Source organism: Portunus trituberculatus, chromosome 49 (assembly GCF_017591435.1).
Source record: "Portunus trituberculatus isolate SZX2019 chromosome 49, ASM1759143v1, whole genome shotgun sequence".
Taxonomy (NCBI): Eukaryota; Metazoa; Arthropoda; class Malacostraca; order Decapoda; family Portunidae; genus Portunus; species Portunus trituberculatus.
In genome coordinates, this window is record NC_059303.1 from 17,180,709 (window position 1) to 17,208,208 (window position 27,500).

General features: G+C 47.8%; 1 protein-coding gene across 2 annotated transcripts in view; it reads right to left on the reverse strand.

Annotated features, from left to right (window-relative positions):
- LOC123499400 (nuclear receptor subfamily 2 group F member 1-A-like) overlaps nt 1-27,500 on the reverse strand; it is a 191,378-nt gene that overhangs the window by 147,186 nt on the left and 16,692 nt on the right. For both annotated transcript variants that reach the window (XM_045247347.1, XM_045247348.1), the window contains one exon: nt 20,944-21,471. In XM_045247347.1, the coding sequence (XP_045103282.1) occupies nt 20,944-21,471 (528 nt within the window). The remainder of the gene's footprint in view (nt 1-20,943; nt 21,472-27,500) is intronic.

Below are 27,500 nucleotides of genomic sequence, written 5' to 3' on the forward strand. Positions count from 1 at the left end.
CTCTCTCTCTCTAACACTGACCTTACTCATCACGCCGTGGTGTTGTCGCATTCCAAATGTCGTTCCCCTCCCCCATTCACTCCCTCTCATCCACTCATCCCTACACACACACACACACACACACACACACACACACACACACACACACACACACACACTACCACTCTCTACTCCCCTCTAATCCCTCTAAGTCTCTCTCTCTCTCTCTCTCTCTCTCTCTCTCTCTCTCTCTCTCTCTCTCTCTCTCTCTCTGATAGCGTACCTTAGCATCTCCATTCATCTCACTCGTCTCACCCTGCAATTTCTTGACGCACCAAAACACACACCAAGATCAGGTCCCGTCCGAACTCCATCCCTCTTCTCTCTATAATAGCATAATGTACATCACCGAACTAGAAGACGCCTTTTTGAAACCCACAATCTAGTTAACTCCACCATTTATGCATTCTCTCACTCATCACAATCATCTTTCCTTAACTCCTCATTCTTCTTTGCGTCTCGTACACACTTGGGGGCTAAATCAGAGAACTGCCTTTATAATCTTCCAATCTAGTTAACTCTATCATCCCTACACTGTATCACAACCTTCTTAACATCTACTGACTCTCACATTTCAGTCCATTCACCAACAAACACCTCATCCAGTCATCTTGCACTGTATCACTAAATATCCACTTAAACTCACAATTTCAACATCAAACACCGTTACGTACTAGTCATTCAGCTGCCCATCCTTCTACAAACACCCGATCTTGTCATCTTTACCATCCTTACACTCAAACACTCAATATCACTCACCTAAACTCATAACCACAACATCAAACACACTCCCATACTAGTCACTCAGCTGCCCATCCTTGTACAAACACCCGATCTCGTCATCTTTACCATCCTTACACTCAAACACTCAATATCATCCACCTAAACTCACAACCCCACGTTTTAGTCACTCAGCCACCCATCCCTCCATCACATCCCTGGTTTCCCTTCGTGGTAATGGATCAAATCTGCCTCCAATTGCGGGCCCAGGGAGACTGAAAGAACTGCTGGCGGGATGTGGCGGGTCAGGACAGGATCAGAAGCCGTGTCGTCAGCGCTTTGTCACATGATCTGAGGCCTAACATTGGACATTTTTCTCGGGCGATCACTGCCTCTATCTAGCTTATTATCAGGCCATTGGCGGGCCGCGGGAACCACTCTTTAGGGGGAGTTATTTATTGATACTCCCCTTTATGGCGTGCGGGGGCGACCATGGGGAGAGATGAAGGGAGCAGGAGACAGATAGAGAGGTGGTGGAGGAGGGAGGGGTATGAGTAGTAAAAAAGGGAAGAGAAATAGCAGGAAAAAAGATAGGGAGAGGAGAATCGTGGAAGGGAAAAATGGAGGAAGGGAAGAGCAAAAGGGAAAAGGACGCAGTAAAGAGGGAAAGATAGGAAAGGGATGAAGAAAAGATGGAAATAAGGAAATAGAAAACAGCAAAAACTAAATAAGAAATAAATAATAAAGAAAACAGAGAGAGAGAGAGAGAGAGAGAGAGAGAGAGAGAGAAAGATAAGAAAGAGATGAAGAAATGATGGAAATGAGGAAATAGAAAACAGAAAAACAAAACGAAAAATAAATAAATAAAGAAAAACTGAGACAGAGAGAGAAAAAAAAAATAGATAGAGAGACACCCAAACACCCAAACACCCAAACACCCAAACACCAACACCCTTTCCTCCCCACCCACCACACACACAAAATCACACAATGGCCGGTTCTTAAAGGTTAACAAGACACATACAGGTTCGCTTGGCCCATAAAAATGCCACGCACACAAGGAAATCGGGAAGGAAGGAGCGGGGGCGGGGAGGAGGATCGAGGCAGATAAGAAGGAGACAGGTAACCCACACCAGCAGGAGGAAAGATAAAAGGAGATAAGGTGAAACAGGAAAAAAAAAAAAAAAAAAAAAAAAAGAAGTGAAAAAAATGTCTTATACGAAAAATTAAGTGGAAAATGTATGGACGAGAGAGAGAGAGAGAGAGAGAGAGAGAGAGAGAGAGAGAGAGAGAGAGAGAGAGAGATTCAGAGAACAGGAAATTATTAGAGTTTGTTAAGTTAAATACAAAATGAATGGAAGGATGAGAGAGAGAGAGAGAGAGAGAGAGAGAGAGAAGAGAGAGCAGAGGTGAGAGAGAGGAAGATAGCAGAGGTGAGAGAGAGAGAGAGAGAGAGAGAGAGAGAGAGAGAGGGAAGTGGGAGATAGACGAACAGATGGAGGGAGGAAGGGAGAGAAGGAGGGAGGAAGGGAGAGATGGTCGTAAGAATAATAGAGTTAGGAGTGTGAGAGACATAAAAGGAGGAAGAAGAAGCACCAAAGGGAGAAAAAAAGAAAATATTACGAAAGATAGAAAAATACTGATTCGTGTGTGTGTGTGTGTGTGTGTGTGTGTGTGTGTGTGTGTGTGTGTGTGTGTGTGTGTACTTGAGTGTCACATCGAAGAATTACCACTGATAGGATTGGGGGAGGAATGAAGAGAAGAAGGAAAAAGAAGAAGGAGAACAAGATGAAAGGAGACAAAGGAAATAGAAGAAGAATTGCAAACAGAAAAGAACAAGAAAATGAACAAGAAAAGAAAAGATAAAAAAAAAAAATACACATAGAAGAAGAGAGAGAGAGAAAAAAAAAGACGAAAACTAAAAAGAAAGATAAATAAGAGAACCAAAATAGGATAAAAATTACTGTGTGGGTGGAGAAGGGGGGGAGTGGGAGAGAGTAAGTGTAGAATGAAGGGAAGAGGGAGGGGAGGGAGGAAGGGGCGTGGGAAGGGGTGAAGGGGAGGTGGAGGGTTGCGTGAGACCAGGCATAAGGATTAATTAGGCGAGAGAAACAGGTGTGCGCAGGTGTGGAGAAAGGAACCACTGGGGCGAAGGGAGAGAGAGAGAGAGAGAGAGAGAGAGAGAGAGAGAGAGAGAGAGAGAGAGGGAGAGGGAGGAAACTGAGAACTGGAGCGAGAGAAATAGGCACACATGAATGATTAACTCAACACACACACACACACACACACACACACACACACACACACACACACACACACACACACCTGGTTGCGTGAAGGTGCAGGCGGTACAGAAGTAAGGTCAAAACACAGCCATTACCTTAATTGCCAACACACACCGCTCTGGAGGAGGAGGAGGAGGAGGAGGAGGAGGAGGAGGAGGAGGAAAGGGTGTAGTTCTAATATTTGTGTCATTCTTAATTCATAACTTAAACTCACTACCTAACTGTCTCTCTCTCTCTCTCTCTCTCTCTCTCTCTCTCTCTCTCTCTCTCTCTCTCTCTCTCTCTCTCTCTCTCTGTTACAGTGATATTTTTACTTTAAGTTGCGTGAAATTATTATTTTCGCTTGGCTTTATGAGAATTTCTCGTGAATCAGAGAGAGAGAGAGAGAAATACCTTGGAACACTCTCTCTCTCTCTCTCTCTCTCTCTCTCTCTCTCTCTCTCTCTCTCTCTCTCTCTCTCTCTCTCTCTCTATCTATCTATCTATCTATCTATCTATCTATCTATCTATCTATCTATTTATCTCTCTGTCTCTCTATCCCTCTCTCTATCTATCTATCTATTTATCTCCATCTCTTTTTATCCACCCCTACCTATCCTTTCATTTCCTTCTAAGAGCCCCCGTCCACCTCCCTCCCTCTTCTCCCGTCCACCACCTTCCCTCTACCCCCTTCCACGTCCATCCAAACACACACCTCATGACTCACTCCCTGTTGCCACTTTAGTACTTGAAGCTAATTTACCCGAAATATACGCTGGGAAAGTCTAAATGAACATGGAGCTGAGAGACAGAGAGGGAGAGAGGGAGAGAGGGAGAGGGGTGTAGAAGAGACATCGCGTGCTAGGGAACACTCACGCACCACTCCGATTTGTCCACACTTGTTGCAGATTGTTAGGGGACGAGAAGGCGGGTGCTGTTAACAGGTGAGTGGGGAAAAAGGTACGCCACCACCACCACCACCACCACCACTACTACTACTACGTGTACCGACTTGTGAAATATAGGAGGAACCAGAAATGCGAGAGATATACGGTGCACGCTTGGTCTGTAAACACGTGGGTACCTTGCGGGAGATGGGATAGATGGCCGTGTATAGCTTGTACATACGTATGGGTAAGTTAGGTTAGGTTGGGTTAAAGAACTGATGCAATTTTCTATTTCCTTCATCTTCCTCTTCTTCTTTTTACTTTTTACCATAATACCACATTCACAAACATACATCTTCATCTTTTTCCTCTGCTGTGTAAATCCATCTTTATCATTCACCCTACACTCTACTTTTTCCTCCATCCTTTTCTTCTTCCTTTTTATATTACTAAATCACATTTTTTTTTCCCTTCTGTGTAGATCCACCATTTTCATTCACCCTACACACTCTTCGTCTAGCCCAGCCTGACCAAACGTAACATAATCTACTCTATCTTCTTCAGGTAAGGCAACGAGTGAGAGGGCATGCTAAGGGGCGCGTGGTGAGGCCCTGAGTGTGGAGAAGCAAGGCCCGTCACCGCTGGAGGCCGCTACCGAGATGAGGCTGGAGTGCGGCGCTGCGGGTCATTTTGTGGGTGTGAAATAGGTGTTGTAACCACTCTAAGATGACCACAAGCACCTTTCTCCTTCCTCTCTCTCTCCTCTCTCTCTCTCTCTCTCTCTCTCTCTCTCTCTCTCTCTCTCTCTCTCTCTCTTTTTGTTGTTTTTTATCCATATTTCTGCATCTTTCACTTTTATTTAACTGTCTTTGATTGCCTGCCTCTGCGCCTCTCCCTTTCTCTCTCTCTCCACACCGCACTCACCACTGAGGTCTACCACACCCCACATGCCTGTCACCCACCACCGTCACTAAGGCAGCCACCACAACCACCACAACCACCACAACTACCACCACCACCGCCACCACCGCCAGTATTCTCACCCCTTCCTTTCACCTCACGTTAAACCGCCGCTAACATCCCCACCAGCGCCCTCGCCAGCTCCCCGCACCGCCACTACAGCCACTTGGACCTCATCTTCCGCGCATCAAACGGAATGAGAGTGGAGAGATAAAAGCGTCCAGTGCGAGGATAGCGAAAAAAGTTTGTGACGTGCAAATTAATGTGAAAACTGCAGAACATAATTCCGCATCCTCTCTATCTCTCTCTCTCTCTCTCTCTCTCTCTCTCTCTCTCTCTCTCTCTCAGTGCGGCGCGGCTCGTGAGAGATAGTGGAGGAATGTTTTGTGCCTCGCGTCCTGGCGTCGTCTGATGGTGACGTCCTCTCGCTGGGAAAAAGACGCGTCCTCTGCTTAGGCATAAATATTTGGTTATCTCCGAGACGAGGCGACATTAATGTGAAAACTCTTGATAATCCCCTTGATCTCGGAAAGTCTTTTATTTCCGTCCAAAAGGAGGGACGATAAGACGCCGGGAGCCCAAGGAGGCGGCAGAAAGGAGGAGGAGTGGGCGCAGGAGAGGGGAAGGCAGTGGTGTGTTGAGCTAGAGAACAAAGGAAGATCGCCTGGCGCTGTGGAGTCGCTATCGGTGGCCGCACCTGCCGCACATCCGCCGCTGTTTAGTGTCCATAACGCTCACCCTCACACGCCAAGGCCGCAGGTGGCAGCGTCGCGCCCCGAGATGGAACGGATAAGAACACCCAGCTCGCCGCCACTCACGGCCATGAGCTTCGCCGCCTCAACATTCCCCGCCGGCACGGCTGCCAAGAGTTCCTGCGAGGGCGTGCAGGGCAGCGGTCAGCGGGCGCCAGGTGAGGTCGCGCCCTGCGGCCCGGCCAGTGTTCAATGGGTGTTTTTGCGCGCCGTGCTGCCGCGGCGCCTCATCAACGCACTCTGTTTTATGTGCAGTTGAGCGACTGAGAGGAGGCTGAGGCGGGTGCCGGCCGGGGTCCAGCGTGGGACTGGCAGGGTCCACTCTTACTACACCTGTGGGGGAATGTCGATCCTAATCTCACCCTGGAGCGCCGGACGTGTCCCGTTCCCTAAGCGCAGCTGCGGCTTTGGCTTCAATAAATACACGCTGATTACACCGACGGGGAATTTTTACGAAGCAGGTATCTCGGAGCTGTGATTACAAACAGGTCTTGGGCGGAAAAAGACTTGCAGCAATTATTCTCGCAGGTCAGTTGGCTGGCGTGGGAGGTGAGAGAGGCGCGCGGGGGAGGAGAGGCAGGACTCGCACCCGCCCAACCAGGCGCCTCTCACGGCAAGATTAGATACTGTAATTAATGTCCTACCTGCCCTCCATACGCGGGGACATGACGCCATCATCCTAGGGCGGCTGCGGGCGAGGGGACACTGCGGGCGGGACGAGGTGTTGCCGGGCGGGCGGTGCGGGCACGGCGGGGCGCGGCACGCAGGGGGCGCACATTGCAGGCAGTACTCATGACAGGGGGTGGGAGAAGAGGCGACGCAAGGCCTGCAGTGGTGTCGCAAATTATCACGAGGAACGCCTGTGTGGTCCTGAGCGGCGGGGTGAGGGACCCGGCGCGGCGTCCCTCCTAGAGCACCTAAACCCGAGAATCCCTGATAGATGGCACGATCCTGTCGGGATATGGATGGGGTGTGGCTGCCCAAAGCCCGTGAGATATTACGTCACAAATAAAGAGGCCGCCGCGGGGGAAGCGTCTCGGCTACCGCGGGGCTGATCGCGAGCGCACATTTTCCAAGTAATTGCCGTGATGCGCCGGCAAAATGTTTACGTTGTCAGTGACGAATGGATTGCCGGCTGACCTGAGGCGTGTGGCGAGCGTCCAGTCACAAGCTGGACAGCCTCTGACGCTGCGCCCCAAAGTGGAGACCTAAGCAAGGAGCACGTCGCATTGTTATTCCCTCTCTACTGCTTATAATTTACCTTTACTACTCCCTCGCTAATTAGTTGTTCTGCATTCCTACTGCTCCATTGATTAAAACATGGATACTCTAACAGCAGGTATCGAAAGCTCAAGTCACTCGTTTGTCTTCGAACAGCACCACTTTTGGTGACTCGTCCTTCTCGGGTGGAGGCATCGCCCTCTGTGCTCCTGACAGGCTGGCGGGCCGGTGGTGGGAAACGCGGTGGGGATAGAGGAGGCCCACCCCGAGAATAGAAGACAGAGAGAGAGAGAGAGAGAGAGAGAGAGAGAGAGAGAGAGAGAGAGGCGGGAGAGGGGGATGAGAGGGCGGGAGTGGAGGATGAGGAGGTGGAGGCGGTGGAGAAGGAAGAGGCTGTGTGTCTGCCGCCTGCTGGACGTGTTCCCGCCGCCTCGTCCGGTTTTTAATTCAGCGCGTAGGACAAGCGACGCTCCTGTAACCCTCACACAAAATTCTCGCGACAATTCCCACCGCCAAATGGTGCAAGGGAACCCGAGGCTTGAAGCGAAGCTAGCGAGGAAGGCAAAGAGGAGAAGGAGAATGAGGAGGAGGAGGGGGGAGGAGGAGGAGGAGGGGGTAGGAGGAGGGGCTGGAGGAGCAAGAGAAAGGGACGAAAGTTGGCCAAGAAAACTCTCGTGTCCGTCCGAGGAATAATTTTGTGGGTGATTTTAGCGACGCGGGCGGCGCTGTTATCAATATTGGCCGACGCAGGAGAAGTAATTACCGGAGACATGGTAGACGGGGCAGCCATTTACACTGAGAAGGAAAGGAGGCGAGATACTGGCATTAAATTTGTACATTTAGTGTCCCAAGGTGGCCGCCTGAGTAAGTGTGAGGTGAGGGGAGTGCCACACGCTTCATTGCTTCCTTTTCCCTGCCTCTGATTCTCCGTATATAAGAGAAGAAAGTAATGAGATATGTTACATTTCGAACCCTTGTTTCTTCTCTCTGCCTCAAGTATTTTACGTTGCAGTGATTTCAACTAGTATTTCTCTGCGTGACAATTAAATCTACACTTTATATATATTTCCTCGTCATTTTTAAAGCATATATTATAACCAACAGCTATTTTTATATTTGTTGGTCTGCGTTGCTTACATTACACAGGCAGAAGGAAAAGATACACAAAATACAACTCTGATCATTAGTAGCGTACCGTGCTGACTTATTTCCATTGTCTTTATCATCCTTCCTGACAGACTTCAAGAGGACTCAAGGTTGAATACGTAAACCTAAGCCCAGTGGAAGTAAGTGTTGTAGATTACTCGACTATTAACATAAAGTGCACCAAGAATTCTCAGCAGGTGTAATGAGGTGTACTGGAGCAGGTTCCTGTGGTTGTGATGGTGGTTGTGATGGGAAAAAAGGAGGCAAGCTCACGAAAACGTCTCCTTGAATATACCACAAAATATTACGAATGATTACCTAACGAAACTCATCTACACTTCTTGTCTATTCACCTCCTCCTCCTCCTCCTCTTCCTCCTCCTCCTCCTCCTCCTCCTCCTCCTCGTCCCCATTCTCCGCCTCCTCACCTTCCCACGACTTTGTTCTTCCTTTCCATCCTTTCCGTTCCATTCCCTAACCCTACCTTGCCCTACTCTCCGTTATCCTGTCATTCTTCCCCCTGCCCTCCTCACTGCACTTGTCCACGCACCGTCTCAGGAGGAAAGGGGGCGACACATCCTGGGAAACACACACACACACACACACACACACACACACACACACACACACACACACACACATCTGGTCACCGTCGCCCCGCCAGACGTCGAGGCCACAACGAAGTATAATGAGGAAAAATCAGCCGCAGATGACAGGCGGGAGAGTCTTGTCCATTCCGCGGTGTTACTTGGTCGGGCGGCGCGAAATGAGGCGAGGAATGGAAAATATACGAAGCAGGAAGGCGTTCGAGAGAGAGGAAAAGAGAAGGAGGAGGTAGAGGAGGTGGTGGGGAAGGAAAAAACCCACATCATTAATATCACTAGCATGAAAATAATGATGATGGGAAATCACGGAGTCGTTGCGCTGCTCTCGGGGTTCCAGTCTGTAGCGTGAGGCGTGCTTTACCACCAGTGCGCCGCCTGAGGGCCTCTGAAGGACGCACTGCCATGGCCACTGACCAGTCACAAGCCACGGCCCCCAGTGTTCCTTTCCTCGTGGCCGTAGTGGAACTGTCAAGTATTTTGCGTACACTGTACAGTCTGAAGGCGTGTCCCAGCGTGCCCTGAGCCACGCCACTCTCACGCGGGGACTCCTATGTGCCGGAAACGCTATTTTTCCCTGAAGGAAGCCTGGTCAGTTCCCAGCGCAGCGCCCACGCACCTGTTCCCAGAGACAGGAACTTCTCACAGAAAATATCATAACTCTAATTACTGCCAGGTCCTCTTTCTCCTCCTCCTTCTCTCCCCACCGCCCTCCCGCCCCTACCCTTGCGGTCACCCAGGTTCCTCCAGGTAATTTTCCCGGTAGTTACCTTAAACATGGTCCCCGCCGGCAGCGCCTCTACCCTCGCGTCCACACGCGGCCTTAATTAGGGAGCAAAACCTGCGAATGATTCGAGGCAAGGCTGAATAGCGCACCGTCTTTCCAGCGACGAGCCACCGACCCCTGGGGGACGCGCGGGGTCGATAACGCGACCAGATCGAAGCTGTGCAAGCGACAGCGGGACGACAGCTCACAGTAAACAGGTGGCCGCTCAGCACAGGATGTCGTAATAGCAGGTAATTGGCGGGTGCTCGGGAATCAGGGGGACGCCCACCCGCCCCAAGGGTCGCCAAGGTCAACCCAGATTTAAGGGTTCGATTCTGATCTTGATTTGGGTTTTATGGGCACTTTCTGTCCGGCTAACGGGAAGACGCCAGGAGACCGAGCGTGGCTGCGAGGGGCAGGCGCGAGGAGCGACAGGAGGAGGAAAGACACAAGAGGAGGGGAGGAGGGAGGAGGACGAAGGAGAAAAAAATAGTAAAAATAAAATACAGAGTGAATAATAGAAGAGGAATATTGGATGGATTTTTTGTTCTTGCTTGATCTCTGATACACCAAAGCAGACAGACAGACAGACAGACAGACACACAGACAGACACCTAAGAAGTCGCCGTATTTATGTTTGTTCCTCTTGACATCCCCTTTCTCACACATCCAATGAACACCGCGTTCCTCCTTTTCTTCCTCCTCCTCCTTCTCCTCCTCTTCTTCCTCCTCCTGCTCCTCTTTCTTCTCACTTTCCTCATCTACTTTCACGCAGGTAATGAAGATACGTTTAAGTCTATTCAAGCAGGTAACCGCATGATAATGTAATAAGCTTTCTGTTACCTTTTGCTTAAGTTCCTGTGCTTCTCTTACTCTTTCTCTTCCTTCTGCTTATTCCTCCTCCTCCTCCTCCTCCTCCTCCTCCTGCATCCCACTCAGAGTAAAAGTTGTGTACAATCTGATGAACAGGTGATAACACACACACACACACACACACACACACACACACACATATATATATATATATATATATATATATATATATATATATATATATATATATATATATATATATATATATATATATATATATATATATATATATATATATATATATATATATATATATATATATATATATATATATATATATATATGAAAGTGATAGTAACAAGATTGTGTAGAGTGCAACATAAACACACACACACACACACACACACACACACACACACACACACACACACACACACACACACACACACACACACACACACGCGGGGTGGAGGCAGTGCAGTGACCACCAGAAAGGTCAGAGGTTCTTGCTCACCCTTGCCTGCCTCCCCGGAACACACCTCGCCGAAATACCTCATCGAATACCGGAATCGAGGCTAGGCGGGTAGACCCAACACCCAACACCCAACACCCAACAGGCGCCACGTCCTCGCAACACTGAAGACTCCCTCGCCCTCCCTCTCTCCCTCACCCTCCCACTCTCTCCCTCGCACCCCTTCGTCCCCTTCAGTCTTTTCTTGAGTTGCTGGTCGATTGTGAAGGTTGAAGGTTTGCGAACACTGTGATTCCAGACGTTTAATGAGGCCTGGAGCGGGGCGAGTAGTGTCCAGTGTGTGTGTGTGTGTGTGTGTGTGTGTGTGTGTGTGTGTGTGTGTGTGTGTGTGTGTGTGTGTGTGTGTGTATGCACGTCACACTCCTGCCAGGTCTGACCCCTCGCCATCTTCTCTATGAATGTCAACTTCGTGGCAACACCTGCGTGCTTAAGGCAGAACACGTGTCTTATGTTGCTGTTCTGTACCGCTGTACCGCGTCCCCCCCCCCTTTGTGTGTGTTCTGTGCTGCTGTATTGCTCCCCTGTGTGCCGCTGTGTTGGTCCATGTGTGTTGCTGTTCTGTTCCGCTGTACCACTACCCCCAGTGTGTGTGTTCTCTGCTGCTGTGTTGGTCCTTGTGTGATGTTGTTCTCGTGTTTCTAAGTACGTGTTCTGCTATTCCTACTTTGTGTTCTGTTGTATCTCACAAAATGTAGTGTTTTTGTTTTGGTTTGCATTCTGGAACGCTTAGCTCTTTCACCTGACCGCGATTGTTTTTAAAGGCCACATATATTATTAGTCGGGTTGTCAAGAGTGTTTCTTCTGTTCATAAAGTAGAAATATCGCTAACTTATAACTAGAACCATAAAAAAATACACTTAAAAACCCGTATCACTTCAATGAGAGCCTTTTGTAATAGAGTAGGTGCGAACAGGAGTATTTCAGAATATTGCTTTATGTAATATGTACTGCTATATTACCATCACCTTATTACTGTCCCGCCTTCCCTTCATTCCGGTATCTCTCTGTCTCTCCATGCGCTGTGCCCTCAACTTACTCCAGTGTGTTATCTTTGCTCTTCAGGAAATTACTCTATCAACTCCCCACTTCCCTGCGCTTTCCTCCCGGTGCTACACGCCCTGCTCCTCTCCTCGCCTTTCCTCGCTTCGCTTTGCCTTGCTTCCCGCCTCGCTTCTCGCCTAGTGCTCTTATTACCGTGCTTTCATTGATCACACGAGGGAAAAGTCAATCAATTTTTAGCTAAGTAGACAGTAGAAAGAAACAGAATGAGCCAGAGAGAGAGAGAGAGAGAGAGAGAGAGAGAGAGAGAGAGAGAGAGAGAGAGAGAGAGAGAGAGAGAGAGAGAGAGAGAGAGTCAGTCTTAGCCCAGCATACCAATTTAAGAACCCAAAAGAACCTTCTCCTCTTGTCCTTCATCCTCCTCTTGCTACTCCTGGTGCTGCCTTCCTATGCAACCCGACGCGGCTCTCAGGTTGTCACACCCAGACTTTCTCAGATGATATCAGATCAATATGTCAGGGCGGCCGCGGTCTGGGAATCATGATGGCATTAAATCTTTGTTCGCCCTCGTGTTTGCTGCAGATACACGCGACACTTAGCACACCGAGCCTTGTCCCACGCCGCTGACATCGCCGCCATTACCGCATGACATCAGGGGAGTGCTAAGTGAGCGTATCTTCTGCCGCCGCGCCTCTGTCCTTCACGGGGAAGCAGGCGGCGGTGGGCGGGGCAGATGGCGGGATAGCCTTGGCAAACTATCCAGCGTGTAGTTTATTGCAGCCGCGCCGTCACTGTGTCCCTGTGCTCGCGGATAAAGACTGGTGTTATTTGGTGACGGGTGGCGGTGTTCGTGGTGGTGGTGGTGGTGGTGGTAGTAGTGGTGCTTGGTTTCTCCGCATTCCTATCCTTCGTCTTTCTGTTCCTTCTTCTTCATCTTCTTCTTTTTTTTTCCTTCTTCTTCTTCTTCTTCTTCTTCTTCTTCTTCTTCTTCTTCTTCTTCTTCTTCTTCTTCTTCTTCTTCTTCTTCTTCTTCTTCTTCTTCTTCATCGCGTGCTCATCTTCGTTTAGTGTTGCTCCTCCTCCTCTTCCTCCTTTTGTTACTACTAAAGATGTCTCCACAGTACATCTCCTCCTCCTCCTCCTCCTCTTCCTTCTCCTCCTCCTTCTCTTGCTCATCTTCCTTCGCATCTTTTCACTTCTCCCTTTCCTCCTCCTCCTCCTCCTCCTCTTCCTCCTCTTCCTCCTATCCTTGGGTGCTTCACTGTCTCATTCCATGCACACCCTTACTCCACCAGTCCCTTCCCCCTTCCCCTGCACACCACCCCATCCCACCCCCATCCCTTTCCCTTTCCCTCTTCGCCTAGTCACCTCCACTGCCCCATTATTTTTCCTCGTAAGTCAGAATATCTTTGCTCATCGCCCACCCCGCGCCGCCCATCAATCCTTCCTGCAGGTGTCGTAACTTGCCTCATCACGCCCATCTTGTCTCACTTTCTCACCTCATTCTCCATACGCCCTTCCACCTCTCTCTCTCTCTCTCTCTCTCTCTCTCTCTCTCTCTCTCTCTCTCTCTCTCTCTCTCTCTCTCTCTCTCTCTCTCTCTCTCTCTCTCTCTCTCATTCTTTTTCTCTCTGTTTCCGCCTCAGTTTCACCTTCTTATTTCTCTTCATTTTGTTCTCTTCTCTCCCGCACGTTTTCCTAATCCACTTGTCCTTTATCGTCTCTATCTCTCCTTTTTTTCGTCTGTTATTTAATCTTTACTCTCTTCATTGTCTCCTTTTCCTTCGCACCTTCTCTCTCTTTAACCCTTCTCTTCTACTCCTTCTGTCCTTTCCTCCTCCTCCTCCTCCTCCTCCTCCTCCTCCTCCTCCTCCTCCTCCTCCTCCTCCTCTTCCTTCTCCCCTCCGAAGCAGGTCGCGTCACTCCCCAGCCTGTTTACTCTGGACACGGCTGGAGAAACAAGTAAGGGCGGGAGGGAACTAACACGCCGATCGAGGCTAACAAGGCCAGTGGAGCGTGACACGAACCGCCCCCTGCCTCTCTCTCTCTCTCTCTCTCTCTCTCTCTCTCTCTCTCTCTCTCTAGTGTCAGTTCTTGAATTTTTTTCATTATTTTTTTTTTTTTTTGTAGGTAACCATTTCTTGTTTTCTTCTTCATCTTTCATACCTGTAATTTCTCTCCTCCTCCTCCTCCTCCTCCTCCTCCTCCTCCTCCTCCTCCTTCTCTCCTTCTCTTCCTCTCCTTCTTCTCTCTTTTACATTCTTATTTTTCTTTTTTTTTAAGTGTGGCAAACCTTTCATTGTTTTCCTTCTCCATCTTTCATACTTTAAACTTACCCCTCTTCTCTCCTCATTCCATTCTATCTCTCTCTCTCTTTATTCCCCTTCATCTTTCATACCTTTAACTCCTCTAATTCTCCTCCCTCCTCCTCTATACCCTACTCTTACTCCTCCCCCACACACAGAGACCTCCAGCAGTAACATCTTTACCTCACAGATAATACTGCAAATGAGAATGAATACGTGGCTGGCTTGGACCATTCACATCCCAACAGCTTGCTAATTCCTGACCTCCTTTGAGTACGTGGGCAGAAAAATTGCAGCTTAAAATGCCTAAACTGACGGGTAATGCATGGTCGGGGGTGAAGGAAGGGTGTGGGAAGCGCCAGGGGTGAGGGTTGTTGCTTCTACGCTTCCGGATGGGGTGAGTAAAGGTGGCCAGGGGTGTAGGAGGGTAAGGGAGTGTTTGAGGGGTGAGTCAAAGGGGGTGAGTCTCAGTTAAAGGCTTCAGAATCATTATCACTCTGGTCAGCTTCTCTCCCTCCCCTTCTCTCCCTCCCACTTCCTTCTCCTCCCTTCCTCCAGTCTCTCTCACTCGTACCTCTTCCTCCCTCTCTCTCTCTCTCTCTCTCTCTCTCTCTCTCTCTCTCTCTCTCTCTCTCTCAACCCACACAGTGATTTTATCGATCTCATTCTTTCTTTTGCTCGTCTATCGTTTATTGATCTCTCACCACTGTTTATTCTTTTATCATTATCGATTGTGATTTCCTCTGCTCGGTGCATGCAACGCGTCACTTATTTATCCGCGATGCAAGTTTGTGATGCACGCTGGCGAGACAAAAGCTGTTCACGTGTGTCTGTGTGTGTGTGTGTGTGTGTGTGTGTGTGTGTGTGTGTGTGTGTGTGTGTACACACATACACACACACACACACACACACACACACACACACACACACACACACACACACACACACAGAGAGAGAGAGAGAGAGAGAGAGAGAGAGAGAGAGAGAGAGAGAGAGAGAGAGAGAGAGAATGTATGTGTATGTGCTCGTGCGGTTTGACATGGAAGGAAAAACTTGCACCAGATGACAGGTTTAGCAACTCAAACAAAGTAAACAAAGTATTGCGTTTTCTTTACACGCACACACCGACCCACTGATACCGCCCCTCTCTCTCTCTCTCTCTCCCTCTCTCTCTCTCTTTCTCTCTTTAGTATTGTGACTGCAAGAGGTGGAGGAAGCGGGAAACACACACCAGATGGACGAGACACAAAGACCTGAACGCCTCGCCTGCAGGTAAAGTTTGTGACACGTCTTGAAAACATTGCCGGACCTTCTCATAAACACATCCTCGTGGAAGAAACAGCCGCGGATGAGTACCTTGAAGAACCTCGCCTGCTTAGTGTTTCTTGCGCTCTATTTAAATGAGAATATTCACTTTGTTCCTCTTGTTGTGTCTTCACCTGTTACTTTTTGTGTGTTTTAGGTCATTTTTTAGATCAATGTTTTTTTTTTCTTAGTTTTCTGCATTGTTATTGAATTTTATACCAGAAGAGCCCTAGAGTGTACTATTTAAAGGGAGACGCCATATTGGTCCATTTTCCTTAGTGTAGAGTGCTGTGTGATGCCTCAATGCCCCATTCTTAAGATTACTGTGTTCTGTAGAAATTTCACGGCCATCCACCTTCCTACATTGTTTACGCTTTACTTTAAAAACATCTTTCGTAATTTCACCATCGACTATGCAAACCTGATTCACTGGTGTGTGTCACGTAATGGCAAGCTTTAATATTACTAAACGTCTATACTTACAAAACAGTGACACGTATATAAGTGTATGTTATCCACGCATTTCTCTAAAACCACGACTCCTTACTCCATTATTCATCACGCAAACTTAATCCACTGATGTGTGTCACGTGGGCAAAGTTTAATATTTATAGAAACGTCAGCGGTGCGTTCGTTAACCTTTTTTTATGTATTAATATTCATCTCTTAATCTCTTAATCATTATCGCATTGATGTGGCGATTATGTTTGATGTACTCAGGGATAGCAGAGTCAGCGCAGGACAGCAACAAATCACCGCTCGAGCTACCAGTTTGTGCCAAGCCTTCGTGAATGACGCAGCTTAAAAGTCTGCCTCTAACTCCCTTCATGTCCAGACGAGTCGATTATAAAGATCTAGTACATAAAGATTATAAACGATGTGATTTTAGTTTACCTGTATATTTTTAAAGAATAACAGAGAGAGAGAGAGAGAGAGAGAGAGAGAGAGAGAGAGAGAGAGAGAGTGAGAGTGAGAGGAAGTCCAGGATGAGAGACAGAGAGAGGAAGCGAGAAGTGTACTTATGTCTTTTATATTCAAGAGTTGATGTTCCCAATTTCAATATAATGTCGACTGCTGATGTTACGTGTGTCATGATTACCCATCCATCACTAGAGAAGGGGAGAGAAGACCAGGATAACGAGAGAGAGAGAGAGAGAGAGAGAGAGAGAGAGAGAGAGAGAGAGAGAGAGAGAGAGAGAGAGAGAGGGAGGGGGGGAACACACGGAAAAGAGGAACAGAAAACTGATAGTGAATACAGAGACATGACAATGCGTCCCTTCTTTCCCACAACACAACACTTCTCATCACTCACTATCCATCACCATCAGCACCACCATCACCATCACCATCACCATCACCATCACCATCACCAAACACTGAAATCGTTCTACTCGCACCACCAATACCTCCACAATGTTTTAGTTTAAGCGACACAGGTTTTTGAGGGTGTTTTGGTGGTTTCAGCGACAGATTAACCCCTTCAGTACCAGGACACGTTTTCATATTGATTTTGCTGACTATCTGGTGATTTTATACAGCTTTACAAACTTATGTGGAATTAAAACAGTGAAGACTCTAGCCATTGATCTTCTGACCCTTTTTAATGTCAATAAAACAGTCTAATCACACCAAACACGCAAGGTAAATATGCATCCCAGTACTGAAGCGGTTAACATGACTTCTAACAATGCTAACTATCTTTGTGCCCTTGAAAAATTGACGTGGTGAGAAAGCAAAGCGTTTCCAAACATACACAGTTAACCCTTCACTCACTACTCTTACCATCCCTCCAACTTCCTTTCTTCTCTCCACCTTCTATCTTCTTCCGCCCTCACCTTCCACCCTCCCCGTCCCTCACCCTCCGTCCCCTCGTCCCTCCTCCTCCTCCTGGTCACATTTCAAGCGTCATCAAACAACCATACAAGTGAGGTCGTGATTACTTGGTGAGGCTCGACTTACGCGGAAGAGGAGGGAATGAGAAGGAGGAAGAGGAGGAGGGGAGGAAGAGGGGAGGTTAAGTTAGGTAGTGAGTTGTAGTCTAATAATGGTGGTAATGATGATGGTGATGGTGGTAAGAGTGCAGAACAACACGACTAATAAGCAGGAACCGTGATGTAGATGAATACGTAAGAGAAAGATATAGTTGTCCGCCACTCATGAACTTTGCTTTGGCATATCAACACCAAAACAATCACCACATGAGCACACAATCGATCACAGAGAGAGAGAGAGAGAGAGAGAGAGAGAGAGAGAGAGAGAGAGAATCAACACGCGGCTCTTGAAAATCCCTGATATCCCAAAACGAGGAAGAGAAAAAGAGATGCGTAAAATCAGATGGCAGGGAGAGGCAGGGTTAGGTAGGGTGAGTCAGGGAGAGTCAGGGAGAGGCTGGGAGGCAGAGGGAGGGAGCGGACAGCCACAACAATCATCCTGCAGAAGGTGAATCGAATCATTGGGGCACGCGCTGCGACAGACAGACCTCTACTTAATGTCCACGAACCTGTGTCACATGACCTTAAGGAGCACGCTTTTGTTCGTGACTTTTACCACCCCCACCTAAACCCTCTCCCTCTCTCTCTCTCTCTCTCTCTCTCTCTCTCTCTCTCTCTCTCTCTCTCTCTCTCATATGTGACCTTTAGAGGGGGAGGGGACCTGGGGGAGGGTATGACGCAGTAAGGTCAGCTCACGTCATCAATCAATCCCTCTATTGTTGGTGATCTCGCGGCTGTTCCCCCGGGGCGGCCCAGCTGACGGGGCTCTCTTGGCTCTCGGCGGGGCAGGAGGAGGAGAAGAGGAGGCTGAAGCGGTGAACCTGAACGGGGATGCGAGTGGCGGTGCTTCATAACACACCCGTCAGGCCAGTGTGTGTGTACGTGTGTGTGTAGGAGTTGAGGGTTAGAGCAGCGTGAGGGAGCAATGCCTTGGAAGCTGGCTGGTGGTGGTGAAGAGGCGAGCCAGGGAAGGAAGGCAAAGGAGGTAGGAGGCAAGGAAGGGTGGTAGGAAGGTATTGGATGGTATCTCGTCTTTTGAAAGCAAGGGTTGTGGAAGGTCGCAAGATGAAGGGCGGTGGATAAGGCAGTGGTGGTGATAAACTCTCATTCTCTCCGTCTTTTTTCAGTTCTTCTTCTCTTTCTATCCGTCTTTCGTGTCCTTTCCTCCTCTTCTTTCTGCTCCACCCTGCGACCCAGACACATTATTCTCCTCTCTCTTTTTCTGACGTCGACCTGATTCTCTTTCTTCCACTCGTCTCCTCCACTTGCATCGCCTCCCTTCCGCCCCTTCCTCGCCTCCCTCCGCCCCTTTCCCCACCTGCTTGCTCGCCTGCTCACGTGAGGAACAGTCACCTTAATATTGCAACACTCTCACTCACTCACTCTTAGAATGTCACCTTCCCACCTCTACCCGCACCTCGTTTCTCTTATACTCTTTCATGTCTCCTTTACCTTCACTGTCTGGCGTCTGCCTCTTAAAGTTTCCATTCCCTTCAGTTTTTTAAAAGAGCGACTGTTTGTTAATTTGTTTTGTCTATATTCTTATTAGGAGTGTTAAGAAAGATAAGGTAGATTGGTTTTAATGTATTTTCGTGTACCTGTGATTCTTTAAGTTTTTTTTTATTTATTTATTTATTTTTTATTTTTTTGTGTGTATTTTTTGCGTTGTCCCTTCCAAAGATGCGTAAGATTGTGGTCTAAAATAGCTCGTCTCTCTCTCTCTCTCTCTCTCTCTCTCTCTCTCTCTCTCTCTCTCTCTCTCTCTCTCTCTCTCTCTCTCTCTCTATTTATGTAACGTACAGGAGTAAGAACAGAAGAAAAGAGAGAGTTGGAAATTGAGAGAGATGAGAGAGAGAGAGAGAGAGAGAGAGAGAGAGAGAGAGAGAGAGAGAGAGAGAGAGAGAGAGAGAGAGAGAGAGAGAGAGAGAGAGAGAGAAGTGAAACAAAGGGTATGATATATGTGCTGAGTATAGTGGAAAAAAATATATTGATTCTAGTACACCACCACCACCACCACCACCACCACGTCGACGCCCATCTCACCACAAGAACCTGTAACTTTCATCACCCTCACCATTTCATCACCATCTACACCACCACAAATGTAGCCTTCACCATTAACACCATCTCGACACCTGCCTCACCACAAGGACTATAGTAACCATCATCACTAATATCATCACCATCACACACACACACACACACACACACACACACACACACACACACACACACACACACACACACACACACACAGGCTCCGAACAAGAGTCACGCACCTAACTCAATCATCTATTCCTACTGTGACTTTTCAACTTAGGACAGGAAGAGAGAGAGAGAGAGAGAGAGAGAGAGAGAGAGAGAGAGAGAGAGAGAGAGAGAGAGAGAGAGAGAGAGAGAGAGAGAGAGAGAAGTAAATCAAAACGAAAAAAAATACTAGACCAACATCAATCAATCAGTGTGTAAACAAGTATGAGTGTGTGTGTGTGTGTGTGTGTGTGTGTGTGTGTGTGTGTGTGTGTGTGTGTAAGTAGATATTAATTATAAACACAGCATACTAAGATAAAACAATGACAGGTTAAGCAAAGAGACAATAATAAAAAACCACCACCACCACCACCACTGCCACTGTCTGGAAATGCCGTGAATGAGAAAGTTTATCCAACACATTTTCTTCCAGCGATGCAAGACGCCGCTGTGGCCTGCGGGAGGGAGAGCGGGAGGGCAGCATTCGCCTCAGGGAGCGGAAGAGAGAGAGAGAGAGAGAGAGAGAGAGAGTGACCAACGCCCGTACAGTCTCACAAACACTCCACCACAGTAACCTCAGCGTTGGATATAATGAGAGTCCTCTGCTGACGTCACCAACCTCCCCTGCTGATGTCATGCTGGATAACAATGGGCCAACGGGTCAAGCAGAGGCGCTTTTTATCGCCTCAAGTAGGGGCGAGCGTCGCGAGAGAGGCGAGGAGTGAGAGAGGAGGGAGAGGCTGGAGAAAGGCGGGAAGGAGAGACGGCAGTGAAGGAGTTGGGGCATATATTGGAGGAGTAGGACGATATTGGGGTGCAGGAGATATGGAGGAGGAAGAGGAAAGGAGGAGGAGCAGGAGAGGGTGCTAAGGGTGAGGGCTGAGGGTGGTGAGCTCAGCAGGAGGGAGCAGAGAGGAGAGAGGTGACAGCCGCCAAGTGGACACAAGAGGCCAGGGTTCCCGAGGCAGACACAACGCGCTGACGAGGTGGTGTTACACTCGCTAAGGGTCGCCGCGATAACCCCTTAAGTTGACTGTGGCGGCGCAGAGAGCAAGGTCAGCTCTCCCTTGCCCCCGGCCATGTACTGTTTTGTATACAATAGAGGGAGTTATGTGGCTGATTAAGTGACCCGACCAGAGGTGAAGCCTTCCTGGTCTCGCTGACGCCTCGACCACCTCCCCCCTCCCAACCTTGGTGAGGAGTCATGACGGCGGGGAAGGGCGGTGGAGCCTGAGGGACAGACCTTCAGGGAAGGCTAGGTGTCTGCCGCGTCGCGTCGCCTCAAGGAAGGGCGAGGGAAAGTAGCGCAGCGAGACTAGAAATCGAGTAGTGACAAACACGTGATGAACTAAAGAGTCACGCAGCGGTGAGGGACAACACAGCATGTGACTTACCTGAAGTGAAGAGGACGATGGCCTTGAGGCACGAGTACTCCGCAGAATCCACGTGGAGTGCCTTCAGCTTCTCCACTTGCTCCTGGAAGATGCGAATGTGGTCCATGAAGGCGACCACTCTGTCCGCGGCCATGGGCGAGGCGTGCAGGCCAGCCGCGGCCAGGAGCGGCGCCACGTGCAGGGGCATGGAGCACTGGGAGGCGTTCAGCACGAACAGCTCAGACCAGACCAGCCGCAGCAGTGCCACCTGGTCGGTGACCTGCAGCTCGGGGAAGAAGGGGATGTTCTTGGCCCAGCCCACCGCCGAGAAGAGGAGGCGGGAGGCCAGCTCGCAGATGTTGTCCACGCCCATGATGTTGTTGGCGTTCATGCACTGGCCGTAGGGCGAGGTGGGGAAGGGCTCGGCGCGCAGCAGCAGCGAGATGTACGAGGACAGGTACGTGTGGCCGTTGAGGGTGTCGCCGTTGGCCATGAATTGGCTGGGCATGCCCATACCCTGGGTGGGCGGGACGCGGCCACGCTGCACGGCTGGAAAGAAAAAAGACACCAAAAGTAAGAACTTCATTACTCAGCAACACTCCTGCCACGTGTGTTTAGTTGACCTCTATAAGAAACTTGTACAAGGCCGTCATTAAATTTCATGCAGGCTCGCGGCGAGGCAGCCACGCCACTAATGGCCGGATGTTGGGCTCAGGAAGGCACCCTGGGCTGCTCACCCTGTGGTTTCCTGCCCTGCTTCTCTCACTATTCCCTCCCTTTTCTCTCCAGCCCACGAAGAAATAAACTTACACATAGAAGTAGGGGCGCCAGGCCGAGGATGAGTCACGCCAGGGATTCAATATTCTTAAATAATTTTCTTGATTTTCCCAGAACGTTGAAAGGAAAGTGTGTGGCGTGAGAGCCGCCGTGAGCACATTGTCACATGCTGGGCTGTCACCGCGCTGGACTGTGTGATAAGGGAGTGTTCGCTGGGACCCACAAGGACTGAGCTCTGGCACCCCTATCCCTCCCCACCATCACGTCTCTCTCTCTCTCTCTCTCTCTCTCTCTCTCTCTCTCTCTCTCTCTCTCTCTCTCTCTCTCTCTCTCTACGAAAAGTCTGACAAAGGCTTTTCTTATCTCTGCCACATCTCAAGGTCACACACTCGCAATCTCCTAAGAGGCCATTCCTGCAGACGCTCGGCCTGACTCTGCCCTCCCATTCCTCTGACCAGCGGCTCGCTAACTACAGGCTGGAATTTCTCAAATTGTGTCTCTTCAGGAGACGTGGTGCTCCTGTTCTGGTCATTCGCTGTACCTGCCAGACAACACCGCCATCCCCTCGCCATACGAGGTGCGCGCCTCTCTGTACTCGCCTGGCGCGCATTACCATAGTGAGGGTGAGTGGAGATGGCCGGGCAGATAGCGGGGCAGAGTGGCGCAGCGTGGAGGTGGAGAGGAACATGCCTGCCCGCGCGCCGCGTCTGCCCGCGACTATGATGAATGGCCGCCCTGACGCCCTCAACAAGCGCCGCCCGCTGGTGCAGGTGGCGGGGGAGGGGCGGCGCGTTCTATTAAATACATCCCCGCCATCAGACTTGAAAGTCCAATTGGTATTATCTTGAAGATAAATGTTGGGCTTGAACACGTGTCAATATTTGCTCTGGCTGAGCCGCCGCCCCTCCCCGCCTGGCCCAGGGCGACACCACCGCAGACTGCACGTCGCTGCCGCCGTCCTTGCCTCTGCCGCGGCCACTTTTACCCCATTTGCTGGATGTAAAGCACCGCAGTAATGGCAGGCGAGGAGGCGAGCAGCCAAGGAGGCGGCAGCAGGTGTCGTGTCTCGCCGCTATGCAGGGGAGGGGCGCCGAGAGGTGAGGGGTGAGGGGTGAAGGGTGAGGGGTTGGGGCATCCTGGAGTGGTGTGCAGTGAGGGTCGAGGGTGAGGTCGGGGTCTCTCAAATGAAATATTCATAAGAACCTGGAAATCCAATAATTTACCTGTGCCTCGCCGCCGCGTCCTAATTGAATTTTTGGCAATACCTGGCCGAGAACTCAAGGAGGGCGAAGCTGACTGATAATATCCGACTGTAATGATAAAATATTGCCTCCCCACACGACTGAGGGGCTCCTGGGGGTGGGGAACGTCGGGAGGATGCTGTGAGGCAACCGATGCTTAATATTAATAGTCCACACGTGATCCAGTTCTCTCTGGCGGCGGCGAGAAGACAGACGGGGCAATGCAGCGACACGAACCGGGCCACTTTTTTGATCGCTAGCCACACACTTATCGCAATTGCTTCTTAAAACTCGATAAGAGAAGTGTTTGTTGTAACCACGAGAAAAGGTTCATTGCTATGCCTCCCTCCTCCCACTGTTCCTCCACCCTAACTCTTCCCCTCCCCCGTCTCACTTCTTCCCTCCCCCTAACTGCCCTTATCTCCATCACTTTCCCTCTTATGTCGTAAACACCGCCAAGACCTTGCTCTGATAACCGCCTCGTTACCTCCTTGGCGGTGCTAGTGGCAAGTACCTCCCCTTTCCCTCCCATGGCCCATAATGACTCTTTTCTGAAGCATCTACTCCTGCATCTTTACTCACACTTGCACTGGAAATGGATACTGAAGGGAAGGGATGAAAGACAGCAGGAATGGAGGGAAGGGTGAAGACTCCCATGGTCTGTCTCTCTTTCTCTCTCTTTTTCTCTCGGGTATCTAATCATCCACAAGGTCGAGTGTCATCAAAGTACTTGCTACTGATACTGACAATCCAAAACGTGACATGACGATGCTGATGGCCTTCATTCTGCTCGTGTCTGTCTCTTTGTTCACCTGTCTGTCTTTATGTCTGTGTGTCTGTCTGTATGTATGTATGTATGTCGATATGTTTGTTTTTATTTGTCTCACTCTCATTGTGAATCATCCTCTCTCTCTCTCTCTCTCTCTCTCTCTCTCTCTCTGGTGGTGTATCTGATATTGATTGGCAAAACCTAAAAAAACTGAGCAAAAAACAGTTTGATATAATTACTAAGTGTGTGTGTGTGTGTGTGTGTGTGTGTGTGTGTGTGTGTGTATGTGTGGTTGAATAATGACAAGGTTGCATTGGGATAGTCCAGCATAGTTTCTAATATAAAAGTACAGAATAACAACATCTTCTCCTTATTATGAAGCAGAGATGATGCAAATGTTTCTCTATATAAGACTCCTCATTCATCCTCGTCCTATCTAGTGGTATATGTTACTATTACTATCTTCATTATTGTTTTTTTTTTGTTCCTATTAATTACTATCTTCATTATTGCTTTTTTGTTCCTATTTATCTTCATCACTGCTTTTTTTTTTCTACTCCATCTCTTTGTCTCTCCTTGTGTTTATCTATCTCTTATCTTTCTGCTGTGTATTTTTGTATGGAGAAGCAGTGAGGAGGAGGCGAAGTGGAGACAACATCGATAAACTAATAAGCATCGCACTATTGAAAAACTCCATTGGTTTGTGACTTTTTTTCCTCCTTTCCCTTTCATTTTTTTTTTCAATTTTCCTTTTTTACCGTTTTTTTCCATTTTTTTCCCCATTTTTCCCCTTTTTACATTTTTACATTTTTTACATTTTTTACAATTTTCCATTTTTTCCATTTTTTTTTTCCATTTTTCCATTTTTTCATTTTTCCATTTTTCCATTTTTTACCATTTTTTTCCATTTTTTTCCATTTTTTACCATTTTTTTCATTTAATTTTTCTTGGTACCGTTTTGATTCCATTTTTCCTCTATTTTTATTTAGGTAGTAGAGAAAGTGAAGTGTATTGTACATTCTCTCTCTCTCTCTCTCTCTCTCTCTCTCTCTCTCTCTCTCTCTCTCTCTCTCTCTCTCTCTCTCTCTCTAATGTGATGTAATTCAATGTTATGAAAAAGAAATTACTGACTGGAAAACGAAATGATAAATGATACGAGGAGGAGGAGGAGGAAGAGGAGGAGGAGGAGGAGGAGGAGGAGGAGGAAGAGGAGGAAGAGGAAAGGAAGAAGAGAAGGACAAAGACGTAGGTAAAGAACAAGAACTAAAAGGAGAAGCAGAAAGTGAACAAAAGAAGAAGAACAAGAAAAACAAAGAAGAAGAAAGAGGAATGGTGAAGCTGAAGGAAGAAGAGGAAGAGGAAGAGGAAGAAGAGAAAGAGGAGGAGGAGGAGGAGGAGGAGGAGGAGAGATGATGATCCATAGAGCACACCTGTAGGAACCTTGAGGTGGGAGGAGGAGGAGGAGGAGGAGGAGGAGAAGGAGGAGGAGGAGGATGGAATGTGAGTCGCATCATTAATAACAAAACCTGATGTCATTAATAACGCTGTGTCATTACTGAAGAAGAAGAAGAAGAAGAAGAAGAAGAAGAAGAAGAAGAAGAAGAAGAAGAAGAAAAGAAGAAGAAGAAGAATGGGAGATAACAAGTAGAGAGTCACGAAAGAAGAGAGAAAGAAAGAAACAAGAGGGGAGAGTGAATAAGTGTGTGAAGAAAAGGAAGAGAGGAAAAAGAAGAAGAGGAGAAGGAAGAAGCTGAAAAAATATCAAGAAAAAGGCGAACAATGAACTGTAGAGAGAAAAGGAAGACGAGGAGGAAGAAGAGGAGGAAGAAGAGAAAGGAAGAAAACATAACAGGAAATATAAAAAGAAAAAGAAAAAGTAAGGAGAAAAGTAAAATATCAAGAACAGACAAAGAAGAAGAAGAGGAGGAGGAGGAGGAGGAGGAGGAGGAGGAGGAGGAGGAGGAGGAGGAGTAAATAACATAAATATCTTACAAATAGCGAGGTCACTTCAGCAGAATAACACAATCAACGAGTTTTCAATGATGTAATGTTATGAGAGGAGGAGGAGGAGGAGGAGGAGGAGGAGGAGGAGGAGGAGGAGGAGGGGAGGAGGAGAAGAAAATGTCAAGTTCTTGAGTAACGATAAAGATAATAAATTACGTATATCCTTTCTCTCTCTCTCTCTCTCTCTCTCTCTCTCTCTCTCTCTCTCTCTCTCTCTCTCTCTCTCTCTCTCTCTCTGCTGTCCCTCTAATCTTTCCTCCCTTTTCTCTCCTTCCATCACATTCCTCCCTCTCCGCTCTCCTTTCCTCTCCCACGCACGTGATTCACTACAGTCTCTCCTTCAATAAGTTTTCTATATAACCTTTTCTTTTCTCTCCCACGCCTTCAAACCCATCCTTCACCCCTCAACCCCACCCCTTTCTCTCCTTCCCACACCCCTCCAAACACCTCCAATCTCTCTACGTGTTTCCTTCCTTCTCTCCCTCCTTCCCTCCTTTCCTCCTCCTTTCCTCCCTCCCTTCCGTAGGTTATCACTTAGACATCTGACACGAAGAAATTTGATCATTCACAACATTGATTTCCTTGCACGGATGAGAGAGAGAGAAGCTCGTATTCTCAAACACTTCTGCGCTTCACCTCCACTATTTCGAAGGCTTTATTTAAATTTACACTATTTTTAAGGTGTTTTTTTTATGGTTCTAGAGGCAGAGTGACACGATTTCTATGTTGTTATCTGCAGAAACACTTAAAAACCCCGCTAATCATCTCTGTGGCCCTTGAAAATTGTCGTAGTGGAAGAGTAAAGCGTTTTTTATACGGACCTAGAGAGAGAGAGAGTGTGTGTTTGTTTAGTAAGAATTAATATGTTAAAGATTGATAAGAATATGTGTGATTCTTACGTAAAGATAATGATAGTGGTGATAATGATGGTAATAATGATAGTGGTCGTAGAATTAACAGTGTTAGCAGCAACATTCTTGTACTCTTGTGTTTTGCTAATACCTTTGATAGTTGGATAGCCATAAGGGGAACTAATAGATACGTGCATTATCATCTTTATATTCTATCACCATCATTATCTGTGAGCGATGTAATGCACGTGGAAATAAGAATGTTTGTGTATTCATCTATCCATCTATCTATCTATTATATCATTATTTTTATTACCATTTTTATTCCTTCTTATTTTACCGGGAGTGAAATATGTGCCCTTAATATACAAGTATGTAGGATGAATATAATGCACACACAAGGAAGGTGGTCTTTCTCTTCACTTATTAGGATCTTTATACTTGATACTCTGAGAAGACTTTGGTTCTGTTTGCATGAAGACACAAGGGAAAAAATATACAAGGTTAAGCCCTTCAGTACCGTGACGCTCACTGTTTGGTGATTTTATACAGCTTCAGAAACTTATATGGGGAATTCAAATAGATAAGACTGTAGCCATTAACCCTTTCAGTACCATAACGCGTTTTCTTATTCATTCCGCTTACTATTTGGTCATTTTATACAGCAGATATTTATGTGGGGGATTAAAATAGTTAAGACTACGGCCATTAATCTTCTGATCTCCATATACCCTTGCTAATGTCAATAAAATGGTCTAATCGTATACAAATCTCAAGGTAAAAATGTGCCCTAGAACTGAAGGGGTTAATGTTGTCTTCGTTTACACAACAGAAATGTGTGAGTCTTGTTTGTAATTGTGTCTGAAAAGTTCTTGACGATTTAAAGGTGAAAGTGTCAGACGGGAGGAAGATATAAGGTGAAGAGAATATAGATTG